The 16,317-nt window shown below is 39.7% G+C and overlaps 1 protein-coding gene across 1 annotated transcript; it reads right to left on the bottom strand.

Moving 5' to 3' along the window:
- Positions 1-3,870: 3,870 nt before the first annotated feature.
- On the bottom strand, positions 3,871-15,971 carry LOC103906054 (zinc finger protein 474). Its single transcript, XM_009287884.1, has 3 exons — positions 15,267-15,971; positions 7,514-7,694; positions 3,871-4,022 (listed from the first exon to the last, which is right to left on the bottom strand). The coding sequence occupies exons 1-3, from the start codon at positions 15,969-15,971 to the stop codon at positions 3,871-3,873; spliced, it is 1,038 nt and encodes a 345-aa protein (XP_009286159.1).
- Positions 15,972-16,317: the final 346 nt, after the last annotated feature.

The following is a 16,317-nucleotide window of genomic DNA, read 5'->3' as shown; positions in this document are numbered from 1 at the left end:
TCTGAAAATGGATGCTCATTTGTTTAATGTGATTGAACTTTACTTGTCAATCCATGTTCTGACTTTCTGTATATTTTGTCCAGGAATAGTTTTAGCTGCTATCAGAACATTGGTGGCAAACTAGATGGAATGTCATTGTTTTTGAAGTACAGGAAAACATTTTTCAGCTCTTTAGATTTGTTGTGCCAGTAGAAAACATGGGATTGAGCTGGAAATCACAGTGAACCAAAAGTGGACGAGATAAGGTTAAGTGACAAATCACTAAAGTACAGAAACAAAGGAAGCAAAGTAGCTCAATTTCTCATTTCCTTTTCCTCTTGTGCAAAAAAGTCAGAATGATAAATGCCAAGCAATAATGAAAAATGCTCATAAGATCTCATTTTAACTCTGTTGAGAGCAAATCATGAAGGCACCATCAGTGTTTCTCCCAGTGAACAAATCTTGCCACAGAACTCACCATCATCATTGGCACAAACTAACGCAAGAGCTGGTGAACTCAGCAGAAAAGCTCATGACAGAGTAACCTGGAAATGTGAGTGACAGTGATATCTTGTCAGTGTTTGAAATGGGATGATATGCAGTCCCATGTCAATGCTTTTGATATTTCTACATATTTTGAAAATCATTGTACCCATGATGTTATGGAGTAAAGGGGATGTTACAACCTCTGAGATCTTTCTGAGGGCTGTTGCCTCCTGCTGAGTTCCTGCATGCTCTGGTCTCACCATCAGCCCTCTCAGCCCAATGTTGACTTGCCTTTGTGAGTGGTAAGGCTCACCATTTCACAGATCCCACGTTAAGTTCAGAGCTCAGCAGCAATCACCTATAAGCAAAGGCAGCTCTTAATTTGCCAAATCCTCATTTGACTCCATCAAAGGCTGATGTGGAAACCATACTTCAGGCTTATGGCTTCAGGAGCTCCCATACAGTGGTATTTCTGGGCACGACACAACAGCACACTAAAAGTACAGTTAATATCAGTAATTTTGTGATTGTTTATAAACACTCTGCTTAGCTCATCAGGCAGATTTTATAGCTTTTTGGGATAATAATCCAGAAAATAAAAAATAGACAAGAGTAGAGCCAACAATGAAACACAGAAAAACTGTTCTGGGTGAAATTTCTGACAGATCTAAAATCATCAGGACTCCGAGTCCAACTTTCAGAATGACACAGGGACTCTGACATCTGAATCCCACCAAAAAGCAGGGCTAAATTTTTAATGCCAAAGACTGCAGTGACTCTGCAAAAGCTGTTTAGTTTCTTTAAAACATGTTTCTGCTCTTGAAGTGACTCTGTGAGTCTTGATGACTCAGTGAGGCAGAGGTAGCCAAAAAATGCTTATCATATCTGACAAAAGGAAGAGGGGTCCAAGAGGAGGAAGAGTGGACACAAAGGTGAGATTGCGTGACATCCATAATCCTCCAATTACCAAGCCACTCGTCAGTGGGCCAGCACTTGATGTGAATTACAACAGCCTCCAAGGTCTTGCAGTGTATGTTGCCTGCCAACAGCTCCTAGGAGCCAGTCTAGCAATCACAAAGCAGCGCCCCTGTTCTTCTTTCCTCAGGCCACATGCCTTCTCCCAGCCAAAAGGAGGAGAGATGGCACTGGTCCAGCTCCGCCAGCGACTCTCCTTACATTGGAGACACTAACAAGGACAGATCTGCGGGGTTTACACAGCTTTGCACTGTAGAACAGAAACTGAACCTTTGACTCCTGAAGATATCTATCTTCAGACAATACAGTTCTCATTCTGAAGATGAAAGGGCTGCTGAGGTGCCATTGATTGTTTTGGAAATTATTTTCATCAAAGAATGCTGGTACCTCTCCCAGTCTGAATTAACAGCCCGCCAGGGCTGGAGCCAGGAGCGTTCCTCTAATAACAGAACAATGATATTACTTCTTTTTTTCACTTACGCCACAAATCACACAGCTTGATAGCTTGGAAAAGAAAAGTTGCTGGTACCCATATTTCATTTTCGTGTGTATGAAGACATCCACTTCATCTGATTTGTGAGTACAATAGTAAGTATGAGTGCTCTGAGAAAAGTCACATCGATCACACAATACGTAACAGCCAGCTCTAGGCCTTAAGCCTGAAGGTGAAAACATACATGAGGTACAGCTTCTTTCGTGATATCAGGAAGCCTATATTGCTGGTTAACGACTTGTATTGGATTTTGTCATACCTTTTGAATAACCTCACTGACTACTTAATAAAACACTTCAGAGTAAGTAAAATAATAATAAAAAGTGCTCTCTGCTGTACCTTGTTAAAGTGAGTATTACTTCCTTCATGTATTTAACCTATTCACTGATGTGTTTTGGCACTGATTCTGCTACGTAACATAATAGCATTTTTCAAAATAGCACATTCAAACACCTTCCCCACTGCTTTCTTGTATAATACCTACCCTTCTTGCCCATACTGGCACTCTGTTATGGTCACATTTGGCACAGAGGGCAGGGTGGTATTTTATTCCAGCTATCTGACACACCATGCTTGTTTTGGCTTGACATAAAAATATGTTTTCTTTTACCAAGTTCATGACAAAGATGTGCTCCTCTGACTTACAAAATTTTTGGCATGATCGGTTTACTGAGCTGAGGATAAATCACATGGTCAGTATCATTCTCAAGAAAGAAATGCTCAAAGAAGAGGGCACTTTTGGGGTGTTTTCTAAAAACAGCCAGTCTCTGCTTCTATCCCGTGGCTGGATCCCTTTATATGGGAATGTTTCACTTGTAGCAGTCAAGGGCTTCATGAGCTGCACTGTCCCACAAGGATATGAACACTGGATTGCTCCATGGATTTAAGCTCTGTGTGGAAGTCAATGAATAGTCTTGTGCCAAAGACAGACAAGGACACAAAAAACCCGTCAAAAACAGCAAACCCAAAGGAGCTACTTGGTTTCTCCGATTAGTCAAGTTCAGCTGGAGGTCCTTACACTAACTAGACAAGTCTTCAATAGAGGGGAAACAAAATTTTCAAAGAATTAATTTTCCTGATCAACATCACTCTGGCTTTGCTTCCACTGAGATTCAATGAATTACTCCTCATCGAAACTCTTATTTCCTAAAAGTTGCCTGAAGCTTCAGTTTCTGAAACAGTAGGTGAATATATTCACTGAGCAAGGGACGCGTAGCCAAATGCCCCTGCAGACAAGGAAGCTCCTGACAGTCTCATGAATCTGTTGAAAAGCAAAACCACAAGATGGATGCCTCTGTGATACTCTCTTGGGGATCTCTGAGGTGAAAGACCCCTAACAGCTATGGCTCATTTCTTTCTGTCCTTCGCTGAATACAAAAAACCAAACATGCCATGTAAAATGGGAAATGCATGCAGAAGGCCTAACTTCTTTCAAAGGTCCAGATAGCTAAATCTGAAAGGCTGTGAAATCAGTGGGGCTGAAGAACATCCCACATTTGACCAACAGAGACGAAGACAGCACAGCGATTCAGAAAGTGACCTGGGAGGATTCTTCACTTTGGTTCTCCTGCACCCAACAAAGCACAGGATCAGGAGAAGGAAGATGATAGTTAACATTACTTTCAAGTATTCTTATGCCATCCCTCTCAAACTGTGGTTTCAAGATGACGCTACCTGAATGACAGAAATGAGGAGGCATTTTTGCTACTACTGGGCTAAAAAATCACCATATTTGACCTTACACTACAGTAGCAACTGCTGATTTTACTCTGGAGGCTTTTGGATCACATGATCTGACGACACACTACAGTTTTGATGCCTGTGGCTCTCCAGCTGGATTTTATTTCTCTCATGGTTTGGCTGGAAGGTACGGGTGCATGTGTGTGTGTGTCTGTGTGAGCATGCATGCATATTTATGCATGTGTGTTACATCCACTTCACATTGCAGGTTTCGGTTTACAGGACTGCTGGTGGACGATCAGTCTGTCTGGAAGAAAAGTACGCCCACAAATATCACATGGAACTAGCTGTTTCTGGGCGCTGATCCAGGCAGCCTCATTTAAAGAATCAAGATCATAGAAACCTTTGGCTGGAAAATTAAAAAAAGAAAGTATCAGCTTTCATTCTGGAGACCCACATTCAACTCTTTATGGAAAATATTTTCAGGAAATACCTGTTGACTGAGCCTTTCAGTTTAACCAAACCATATTGCTTTTGCAAATGAAAAAGAAAGAAAGGAAAGAAGCAAAAGAGTAAAAAATATATAAAAAAGACTCTGCTTTTTGTCCCATGGGTTGAATTAAATTAACTTAAAACTGAATCATTCTGTATTGTATGAGAGTACAGAGAAAACATCATGCTGTGTGTTATGATATGCATTCTCAGCTAATTATTAACATCTTTGCATACATACTATTATCAGCAAATTTCACTTTTTGGCTTTACTTCAAGTTCTGTTTAATGAGCATGTGTTATCTGACCATGGCAATGGGTTGGAGCATTATCATACTTGAGAATATGCTCTTTGTACTGTTCTGAACAAGGGGCCCAATTTTCTTCCTGTTGAAGTCTATGCAAGTTTTGCCAATAAGTGGAGTAAAGCTTAGGTAAGCGTAAAACCTTACAGACAAAACCTACAGTTCTTTTAAGCCACAGCTTCCAGTGAGGTCATTGCACCGATGCATCTATTGTCATCTAAACACTAATCCAGTCTTACCCTCAGTTATTTTCCACTGTGGGAAGAGTGACTGCTCTGAAAGCTCAGGAGCATTCTTCAAACACTCACATCAGATATACTTTCAAGATTTTATTTAAGTATAAAGAAATCTTGTTTACTTTTATCTTGAAATGGACTTTCACATAGTGTTGTTTCAAACTGATTTCCAAAAAGGCCAGGTAGGTTGCTTAATACCTGGATTTAGATCTTAAGAGTTTTCATTTGAAGTGCATGCAGAAAAAAACGTACATGCCTTGATTTGAAGATGTATTTGCTTCGCCCTTCTCAAAAGGTATGACAATACAGAAAAAGACTAAAAAACTGCTTTTGTGAACCGTTAACAGCAGACAATTTTTAAAAGAAAAGGATTTGTGCATTTAAAAATATTTCATGGTTTCTGTCATTGGCACATGATAGAGCTCTTCATTAAAGGCCCATACAGTTTTAATATGATTCATATCCAATGGTTCACATAACCACAATAAGCCTTAGATCTCTTAATATGCCTGTTCCTAATGTTCTTTTTGTTAGAAGAGCAACCAAGTAGTGTTTCTTTTCTTGGCTGAGACAAATATCCCCTTTGCTTGCAGGAAATGAATGTGTATTTTCTGTACTTTGGAAAGTTTATTGAATATGAAAAAAAAGAGAAAGAGAGATGACTTTCTCCTTGCAGGCATGTGTTAGGCATTCCACAAACAAAACACTGTGTAATCAGGGCAGCGGTTGTCTTCCCGTGACACTTGAGTTTTCAGAAAAAGATTTATGTAAGTTATAAAAAGTTTTATGTAAGCAGTTAATATTTCTGAGCTTTTTTTGAACATTGCCTGTTCCATTCAACAACAGGGGTAATCCCTCCTCCCTAAGTTGAGAAACTATGAGACATGCAGTACGTGTATGTGGTCTCAAGGTCAGTTATAGAATTTACCAGATGATCGAGAGTAAGTCTTACGGAAAAAGAACAACACTGAGATTATTTTCTTGAGGCCAGGAGCATGAGGCAACTGCAGGGGAAACAACAATTTTAGCTCAAGCTACAGAACTGATCAGACTTGCATCAGCAGGCATTTAGGGACAGATGCTGGAAGCAGGTCAGTATCCCCTGGGGAACCGTGGGCATACACCACCTCATAAGAGATGTGTGGCGCCTGATATGACTCATTGCATAAATGAGACAATTTTCTGATTCATATCTGGGAGCCTTCTGCTGGATTATTCTCTCAAAGAGTGGTTGTCTTTCTGCTTCCACTCCTTCAAAATAAGAATAGGGTATTTCAAAATAACCTGATTTGTCCTTTTGCATCCTCCTCTTTCAGATGGAATTCTCATTTTCTCCGTCTTTTTTTTCCACACAACATGTAATAATTAAAAAGAGCTTAACAACAAAAAGAGCAAATACAATGAAAATGTCTTTTGAACCTATCTTTTACTGCAGATTCAACTCTGCTGCTTGGCATCCATTAACCAAGTCCTGATCTGATATTATTTGAGCTGCGATTATTATTATTTTGAACAGCTGGTTAGTGCTCTCGGTGATCTTGCTCTCTTCTGTGTGTGTCTTCTGGGGACATATTTCTTTGTACTGCTGTAAACTGATCTAGTGTATGACTCTTTCACAGTCAGTTGTAGGAGAATTTGTCTACTTTTCCAGACATTAGGGGAAGCTGTGGGAAATTATGGGGAATATAAAAAAAAAAAAGTGGGTGAATTAACTGCCTATAAGCAAGTGGTCCAAACTTGGCCCAAAGTAGCTCAGACTAGCTGGCAAGGCCAGGGAAAGCATCCAGATGAAATGGTGAAATAACTTCATGTGGGAATGGGGAAGTCCTGGAAGCAGCTTCCAGGCTAAGCACAGATGAGATTTCCTTTTGGTCCTACAGTAAGCACACACCCCTGGGACACATATGGGAGCCCAGCTCTCTTGGGTGCTGGGGATCATCAATTTTCATTGATTTGAAGAAGTGGGATCTAGGCATCTTACAAAACAGAACCCTCAGCACAAACACATACAACTGGCAGAAATAAAATGTTTATTTTATATTACATATATTTTTTCCCACTGTGTTTATATTATAACGTCTCACAAAGAAAGCTTCTAAGGCTTGTAAATAAAAAGGGATCAATAACATCCACGATGTTCATCGTAGAAGATACTGCATTTTTATCTATAAATATATTTTAATAAAAACCTGAAACTACAGTATGTTATAGGTAGATTTTAAAAATACCTTATTTACTACCAGTCATCATCCATCTAGTATTGTATTTCTTATTTTACCACAGAATGCCTATTTTCGAGGCCACTCACTGTTTACCACTGCTAAGTGCTAGTGCCAGGCTTTTTTTATAACCAACGCTATAGGTGTAACACCTGGCTAAAGTATCTATCCCTATGTTGCCTGAAGGGTATTTTATTTTAATGACTGTATCTGTCAAGTCTGCACATGATTCTTGGATGCTTTTGCCCATTTTAAAATACGCCTTTCTACAGCGTTGAAAGTAGTCAAAAGGTAGTGATGTAGCTGTGAAGCCGGTTGCTACTCTTTTTGTGTTTTGATTCAGAACATACTGACACATAAAGAGGACTGTCGCAGGAGGCATGTCCCACAAGGCAACGACTGCTCTTACTTCTCATGGATGCAGCACAAAAGGAGAACAGGATACTTAACAGAAAGCTTAAAGCCATGATGGCTACCTTGTCTTCAGAGTAAAATGGAGAAAGAAGGACTTGCAAACCGTTAAGCAAGTACAGTGCTTAACGGCAAATGAAGAGCTCTATCACGTGCCAACGACAGAAGCTTAAAATTCTTTTTTTTTTCTTCGTCCCACTTTATTCCTCCCATTTCCTCATTTGGTCTGTAGCTTACCTTGTATGGGACTGACTTCAGGCTTTTTGGGCTCTGACCTTCTCAAGTGCTTGGGTAGCAGGTCATTCTCCTGGTGCCACTTTTTCAGGCATTGTGGCTCATGGATACTAATAGATTTTGTTCCGTACTCACGGCCACATATGTAACAAATCACTGCTGGTGGCCGTCTTATCACTTGTGCCTGCAAATAATAATTGTGAAGAATAATAAATATTGTTTTAAACATTAATTTTGAATCAGAACAACTTTGGATGAAAACAATCATGTAGATTAAGAAACCGATTCGTATCTGTGAGATCAGTGTAACTGTTTCTATCAGTTTCATTTTGTCTGGATTCAGTCTTGAAGCCTGTAAGAGATACTGCCTCATTAATTGGCCACCTGGAACAGGTAGGCTCCTTCTACAGATACTGGGCTGAAAGTTCATGTCTGTCACCTAATTAACACTTAGCTATGTAGGTTTTAGCTCTTTTATTTTCACACCATCAAGTTCACGGAAATACTGAGTCTTCACGTGCAGAAACAACTCCTCTGCTTGATCAGGTTGCTGCAGCGCAGCGTGATCTTAAGTGTTGAAGCCCTTTTTTTATCTACCAAACAGAAGTAACATGGAAAGCAGCAATAAAATCTTCCTCAGCTAACTGCTGATATCTAGTGCAGTAGCAGAAAGACCCCATCTTCAGGTAGAACACAGTTAAAGTGCTGTGCCCAGTCTTAGCATCTCTCTTAAACTGGACAGTGAGGGCAGCTGTCTCAAGTTTGTGATTGTGGTCCCTAACCCCGTGTTACTTCAGTTAGCTGGTGGAATTCTTGGCCTTGAAGGATTAAAACCAATCCAGGGTATTTCAGGATAGGGGGGCAAAATAGGAACTGTTGCTTGTTTATCCCAAAGGCCTCCGTGTGAACTTTGCCAGTGACTGCAGCAGGGGCAGAACTGGACTCTAAGCAAGTCATTGTTTCTGCGCTGCAGATCTGCTTTTGTTCACAGAGAAAAACAGCTCAGAGGAAGAAAAAAATCCCTCAACCCCAAACCCCACAAATACATATTCTAAGCTTGAAAAATATATAATTACTGTGGTATTGCAGATTATGGACTTGACTGTGTCCTTCGGCACGTCCTGGGCTAGGCGTGGTGTCAGTACCAGCCCTGCTCCAGGAGCAGCGTAAAAATGTACCGCAGAGACAGAACTTTGAGGCGCACTGAAGGGTCTCACAACTGCCAGAACTTCCTGCACTCCTGACTGCAGAATACCAGTAAGAGACAAGCTATTCCCTGCCCTCCTAAAGGTCAAGGCCCAGCCATGCCAGACCAAACACGGGAAGCCTTTCTCACTCAAACAAGGGAGGTGGGGATTTCATTTTTTTCCTCTGCTGCTGTGTAAGACAAAGCATAACCTGTTCCAGTATTTATGACTCTCTCTGTCAGCCCATCAGTGTATTCAAGAAATTCTGGGCAGCTCTTCTCGCATTTATGCTACAGTCTGAAAATGTCATTAGTGAACAATCTGCATAAGCTTTCTTTCCTGTATCACACATGTAAACTCAATTACATGAAGAAATACTACTCTACAAAGTGTATTTTTGCTGGGAAAAGTTGGACTTCATCTGGAAAGTTCTCACAGTGAATTGAAAAATAACTTATCCAAAGACAGTCTTTCCAAGGACATTTTCGTCCTCTTAACTTTCAAATGGAATTTCCTTAGCCATCTTTGATAACAAGGTATTTTTTATATATACATAACTTTGTCTTCCTATTCATAGCTGAATATAGCAACAGCTGTTTTAAGAATTCTCTCTAATTTTTCATTATCAATTTTCACCTACTTCCTTACTTCAGCTCTTGAGCTAGACCTTGTCTGATTTGGAGATAAGACTCTGGGTCCAGATACAGAGTCTTTTGAAGGCAGTGTATGTTTCTTTGTAGACTCTGGAGAGATTTAGATAAGGATACTCTAGTCTAAACCCTTGAGGTCAGGGGACTCATTTCAGTGTGCATGGTTCTTATGGGTATGCTTATAGCATTTTAGAAATGGTTTTAAAAAGAAATGCTAGGTGTAAAAACACTGGGAACACATTTTCCTCTCTAGTTTTCATTAGCTAGATCCCTGCCATTCAGTAAAATCGATTATTTATTGGCTGAAAACTAGGAAAGAGCAATTTGATTTACATTTAGTTTGTAGGGACTCTTTATATAATACCAGAATGGGAAAAAGGAATCCTAGTACAAATGAAAATCACGCTTACTTAATCTGCACTGTCACTATCATTTCCACCCTATGGGGTAATATGATAAAAACAAATGTATAGCTTCAAGGACAATTAAAGTCCTGATATGAGACAGGTGAAAAATCACTTAAAAAATTAAATACTCCCAATAAATTTAACATGCAGAGAAATATCATTGTTAAAATAAAATATTTTTTTATCTTAGAAATATTTCCCTAGTGAAAAGAGATAGCCTTTTATCTCTGACTGCTTCATTCAAATCCATCACACTTGTTCTAAAGCCATTGTGATGTCCTACTATTGAACAGCTGCCAGAGATCTGCAAGACAAAAGTTAGTGATCTCCATCCAGTGCAATCTGGATACATTTCCACAGTTCTGAGATGGTCTTTTCGGTAGTCTCACCTGAAAACCTAAAGACTGACTGAGCAGTACTGTGATCCCTCCAGATCCCGACAGAGTGTTTATAGGTGGGTTTTGTGTTGCGACCGAGCAAAACCAGGCCTGCAGCTAAATAGAGGATTCTGTTTTCTGAAGTTATCAATTGGGATTGATTCATAACTAAATCCTATTTGGTGAAAAAAATGTTTAATAAATCTGTTCAAGTAGAAATGTCTCTGTTTTGTAACTTCCACAATTAAAAACTGTACAGAAACAATAGAAGAGACCAGAATTAATTAAAAGGAATCAGATCACTCTAAGGATGGAAATATTTTTTCCAGAAATGTAGTGAGTTTGAACCATCACCACACATCAAATTATATACACAAATCCTTCTCTGCAAATACACACGTTAAAAAGCTGAAAAATAAAACCTGAAGGAGAATATCCTTACAATTGGTAGTAACAGCTCTTCTGTTGCTTAACTGTGGAATCCGAAGTATGATGAGCTTTATTTGGAATTTCTACAGCTGATGATATTTATCCTTCATTTCTTTTTCTCTTCAGAGTGTGCCTATCCCAAATGTCACATCTGGAGGCCTGCAGTTTGAAACTAAAGTATTTTTGGAATCACCACAATTTTCCAATCCAAACTACTCAAAGGCCAGTGGCTAGGCTGTCTGCTCACTGCTTTGTTTTTCACTTTTAAAAAGTGTTGTAGGGAAGGTCTGTTCCTGAGGATGTGTTATTGTAAAAATACCTACAAATACCTAACAGTGCAGTTAGGCTTTCCTCTGGTGTCTCAGTATTTTCTTTTTTCTCCAAGACTGCTAAATATGTCTGTGTGACCATGAATGAAGTTATTTAGCTCAGAGGGCTATGCAACTATGTATTTTCAATAGACCTGACATTACTTGAGGTTAGCCCCAAGCTGCTGTTATGGTGTTACATGAGGTCAAATCCTCCCATACTGCACAAAGCTTTTAATTTCTTCTTAAGTACACCCAACAAGACTGACTCCCAAACTCCTCTCCATAAATATTTATTATCCAGGACCGCACCCCCCCACACCTTTCTTATTTGTTTAATTATCTATGTATTTTAATGGGAGGTGGGGAGGCCTCCTGCTCTAGGCCAGAGCTCTTGTCATAGGCTTGAATCACCCAAGGAACAGAGGTTTAGGAAAAGATGGGTACAAACACTTAGCAACAGCATCATGTTGTATGAAAGCAGCCCTTTCCACACATTACTCTCTGGAAAGTAAGAGGCATTTTGCATAAGTGACAGGGACAAGCTGTGGCATGGCTCTTATGACCATCCAAAGGTGCATTTCACTGCCTTCTGGAGTGCTTTCAACCACTGCCCCGACACAACAGCAGGCTAACGTTAGGACTGGTCATATGCCTGTGTATGAAATTTCCTTGAACGGCAAGGTAATTCTACCAGATGATGCAGATAATTAAAGATTTTACTCCACTGGAAATACTAGAATACCCCATTTTACTCCTGATGTTGTATCTTTTAAAAGAAATACATCAGTATAATGAACGTGGCATTTGTGTAGAAGCAGAAAGGCAGGAAGCTCAATCATTCCCAATAATAATACTCAAGTTTCATTCAAACCATCCATTCACTGTTCATTCTCATCTAACTTTCTATATTTCCAAATATATTTGTCAGTATTCTCCTAAGAAGATGTTCAAAACTGCATGTGCTGCAACTGAGGCAAAGTTTATCATTGACTTCCCACCTTCATTAGAATTACACAGCATCTGAAGGAGTTTTCATTTTACCAAGTGACTAGATGACTTTATGCTAGAGCAAGATACAACATCAACATTTTGTTGTTACACAAGTTTTCAGGACTTATCCAGTGTTAAAATGCTTTACAAACAGAAAAGGAAGATCACCGAAATCTTATTTTTAAGTAATTAACTTGATAAGAAGAAAACAGCAGATGGCAGCACCAGATGCTAGTGACATGTCTGATAGGATTTTAGGATCAGCGTTACCTGTTGTCAAAAAAACTGTAACACATATAGCCACAGCAAGTCATTAATACTCACTTACATGTAACAGACATTTTGGTCTATGAAAGAATAAAAACTACACTCTGCTCTAGTGCAAGTCTGAATTTCAGTAGTTCCAGACATCACTTCCATTGTCTGGGGTATCACAACAGAATCCAAAACAGAATTTCTGAGCTGATGTGATCTTTGGGAGTCTCTTAAGCTAGGCTGTTGTTTGTTTTACACAGCCAGACATGGTTAACTCAGATGTGTTCATGCATTCTCAGAGCGAGGACAGTTAGTGGAAGAGATGGCTTACAGAGGCCATTGAGTCCCCAGCTATAAAGGCATTTAATGCCAAACTAAGTGTTTGGCAGTAATGACAGTTGATCCTGCACTTGCTAAGGGAGAGAGAGCCCCAGGACAGAGGCACACAGGCAAAAGTTCTTGCAGTTGTAAAGTTAAAATGCCCTTCACATGGTGTACCACCAAATCAGTCAGATCTTTATTTTTAAAATAGGAAAATCCAGCTTTTTAATTTAGGACATCTTTCATTGCATAAATTAATTTGACAGTAGCATTACAGTTCTTAAATACATTTATAAAAGTGTTGGGGTTTTTTTCAGTTATTCCTTTCCTCTGATGTTTTGTTGAATCAGGACTTTAAACAGGTACTTAAATAATTCTCTGTCACAGTGAGTAGGTCTGTTAAGTGAGACATGGTCTGCCTCAAATGCTTTCCTGCCAGGACCAAAGCAGATTGCCATTTCACTCCACTACTGGTATTTTTTAACAGAATTAATAAGCAGCTGAGTAGCTGCTAAGGTGAGCAAAATTAAAACCATATGCTGGAAAATGATGAAGGCTGTAGAGGAGACCCAGACCTTGTCCCTGTCCATAGTGAATCTGCAGTCCTTCCGTGAGCTTAGTGCTTTTCAACATCCTTCAATGTGTGGACCTTTCAAAACTTTCAATTGGAGGTGGAGACCCTCACACAGAGAATTTAAACCTATGGAGACCCTCACACAGAGAATTTAACCTATGGAATTTAACAGAATTAATAAGCAGCTGAGTAGCTGCTAAGGTGAGCAAAATTAAAACCATATGCTGGAAAATGATGAAGGCTGTAGAGGAGACCCAGACCTTGTCCCTGTCCATAGTGAATCTGCAGTCCTTCCGTGAGCTTAGTGCTTTTCAACATCCTTCAATGTGTGGACCTTTCAAAACTTTCAATTGGAGGTGGAGACCCTCACACAGAGAATTTAAACCTATGGAGACCCTCACACAGAGAATTTAAACCTATGGAGACCCTCACACAGAGAATTTAAACCTATGGAGACCCTCACACAGAGAATTTAAACCTATGGAAAAAAGGCTTCCTTTGACCACTTCTTAAAAGCAGTTTGCAAGTCCTGAACAGCCCCTGGGATCACAGGATATTTCTTTCACTCTTTCCATTCTTATCTCTGCCTTTAATGTGTACCTCTATACAAAAGGACAGCTCTAAATAAAATAAAATAAAGGACGTCAGAGAGGTAAAATCCATCATCCATTCCTGAAAGTCATCGTTAATAATAAAGTCCTTCAGAGTCAATTACAAACTGCAAGCAGTACAGCCTCATTAGGTCTGCTGCAACCAATGAACTGTAACTGTTTGGAAGTAAATGACGAAACCTGTTGCTCACACAGAAGGAAGAACAGATTCGAACACATTTCATTCTGGCCCTGCAGAGCTCACAGAAGTAAAAAGTGGTAATAATGTTGTTGTTCAACAAGTCAGCAGATGTGACTGAACCCACACGGGGAGCAGATATGTTGTGCAAGAGGGCAACATTTTTACAGAGTCGCTCTCAATGCCAAACCACACTCTAAACCTGTTTTTTTATGACATAACTATGGACATCCCCCCCCCCCTTTTTTAAACATACAGAATTATCTGTGATCGACAAAACTGTCTGCCTCACACCCATTCCTTTCATTGAACAATCACCTTTAGAGCAATGCCAGTTCTTTGGTAAATGGTACAATGTAGTGTAACACAACAAGAACATCTCCTTTCTTATAGCTATAAATCCACCTGATCCACTTTGAACAGTTTGTGGGTTATTTGAAATTTGCTGATAGAAGACCTGAGGAGTGGACCTAATTTGCCAATATCTATCAATTAGTGGCCTCAAATAGCATAATATAAAAATACCTCACATTGTCTTTATTCTCATGTTTGTTAGGGTAATGCTGTTATCTCCATTTTATTCAGAAGCTGGAAAACTGAAATACAGCATGCTTTGACTTTTAAAACGTTTTTAGAAATGCTCTGCATAGCATTGAATTCCTTTGGTGACTGAGAAAGCTAAATCCCATTTTCAAACATAATGTAGGCAATCAAGAGTCCAACTCCCATTGAAAAAAAAAAAAAAGCCTTTTATTTTAGACACTGGGCCTAAATTTAGACATCTATCTTTTTGCAAAACTCCTGGCCAAAAGACAGCTTGTGCAGAAACAAATGAAGAAAAAATATGCCATTTTCCAAAACTTTGTGTAGCTTTTGGATAATGTGAATCAGCTTCTTTATTCTTGGATCTTGAATCAAATTCAGTGGAAAGAAATGTGCAGTCTTATTTATTTTGTTGTTGTTATACTCCGAGTTGCTGCCTTTGAACATGCAGTCCTCAGTAAACTTGTGTTCCATGCCAAGGTTAAGAATAACAGTAAAAAAATGAAAATCACTGGAGTGCTTACAGGATTGTATTTCATGTTAACTAAATAAAAATACCTAATACCTGCTAAAACATGTAACATTCAAAGCTTGCCTAAGCTGCTCAACAGAATCTCCTAGGGAACTATAGCACACAATGGTCCCTTTTGGGGACATAACTCTCACAGGACCAGAGAGTATGAGAACCCAACTACTCCCTTTCAACAGGAAAATCAAAAGAAATCAGAATAAGTAGTTTCTCTTACGCACACAGTATTGCCCTTTCCTTTACCTACTATTCAGCAGAGAAACATTTGCACAGAGCCAAAAGATCCTTCTGAAGGAAAGTGATTTTAAATTTGATGGAAACCCCACATCCCCTGGAATGCCTAGCATCAAAATGCATCCACACCCTTTCATATAGCACATGCTTAGCAATTTACCTTGTCTAATACGTCTGGTGCAGCCCCACTTTTTCCTCGACGGGTCTTAGATGGATCATCACTTGCTGAGCCAGACCCAGAACTTGGGCCTTTACCAGATTTACGGGGACTAGAGCTTGACAGCCCCACACTGCTGCTACCTCCTCTGCAACACTTTTGGTGCACAATGAGACGGTCAGGAAGGAAGGTTCGGCCACAGTTTCCACAGGGCAGGAGCTGGGCTTGAGCACTATGATAAGCTGCCTCATTTTCAGCTGTAAGCGTACAGGAACCACCAGTAAGGACCTCAGGTTTCCTGGGCTCCGCTCTTCTGAGATGCCTTGGTAGCTGATTATTTTCAATATGCCACTTCTCTAGGCACTGGGGTTCATGTATAGAAATAGACTGTGACCCAAATTCTCTGCCACAGATATAGCATACCCTGAAGCAAGGTCTTCTCGGTGGGATGACGGGCCGGTTCAGTGGCGTCTGAGACATGTTTGAAGAATCTGACCGTTTTGATATTATTGCAGTGCCTGGTCGCCTTTTCTGGGATCCAGTTTCTAGGTGTACTACTTCAGACAAAATTCTGGGAAGATCTGACACGTTAGATTGTGAAACCTGCTCTGAAGGCAAGATGCTAGAGACTCTAGCAGAGGCCTCTACAGCACTTGGCAGAGCATTACAGGTTTTGTTCACATTCTTTTTCTTGACATTTGTTTCCATGAAGGGTACAACATTTCAAGAAACTTCTCTCTCTCCTACACATAAAGGGCTTGGGAAAGTCTGTTATTCAGCATGATGCTCCATCTTCTTAATTCAGTTTCATGGGCTGGAATATACTAGGGACTTCAATGCTGGAAAACTGCACCTAATGGCCATTTCAGTAGGAAAAGAGAGTTTCTGTGTGTTTTTGTTTTGCCTTTTGATCTTACATGATCCTGAAACAAATTAAATCAGTACATATTAATAAAAGCATCTCTCCTGTTAAGGTTACCAACCAGTGGTTTATCACAACGATCAGTTTACCTTACTACTCTGTTATATTTTTAAATAGGAGACAAATAACATC

Source organism: Aptenodytes forsteri, unplaced genomic scaffold (genome assembly GCF_000699145.1).
Source record: "Aptenodytes forsteri isolate BGI_AS27 unplaced genomic scaffold, ASM69914v1 Scaffold477, whole genome shotgun sequence".
Lineage (NCBI taxonomy): Eukaryota > Metazoa > Chordata > Aves > Sphenisciformes > Spheniscidae > Aptenodytes > Aptenodytes forsteri.
The sequence above is the reverse complement of the archived record's forward strand: the minus strand, read 5'-3'. Positions and strand labels throughout refer to the sequence as shown.

Excerpts from the sequence above, each read along its gene's own strand:
- LOC103906054 (XM_009287884.1), bottom strand. The coding sequence starts at position 15,971 with ATGGAAACAAATGTCAAGAAAAAGAATGTGAACAAAACCTGTAATGCT. Across the intron at positions 7,695-15,266 it reads CACCAGACGTATTAGACAAG|GCACAAGTGATAAGACGGCC; the intron begins GTAAATTGCTAA and ends TATTATTTGCAG. Across the intron at positions 4,023-7,513 it reads TGAAGTCAGTCCCATACAAG|CCAAAGGTTTCTATGATCTT; the intron begins GTAAGCTACAGA and ends TTAATTTTCCAG.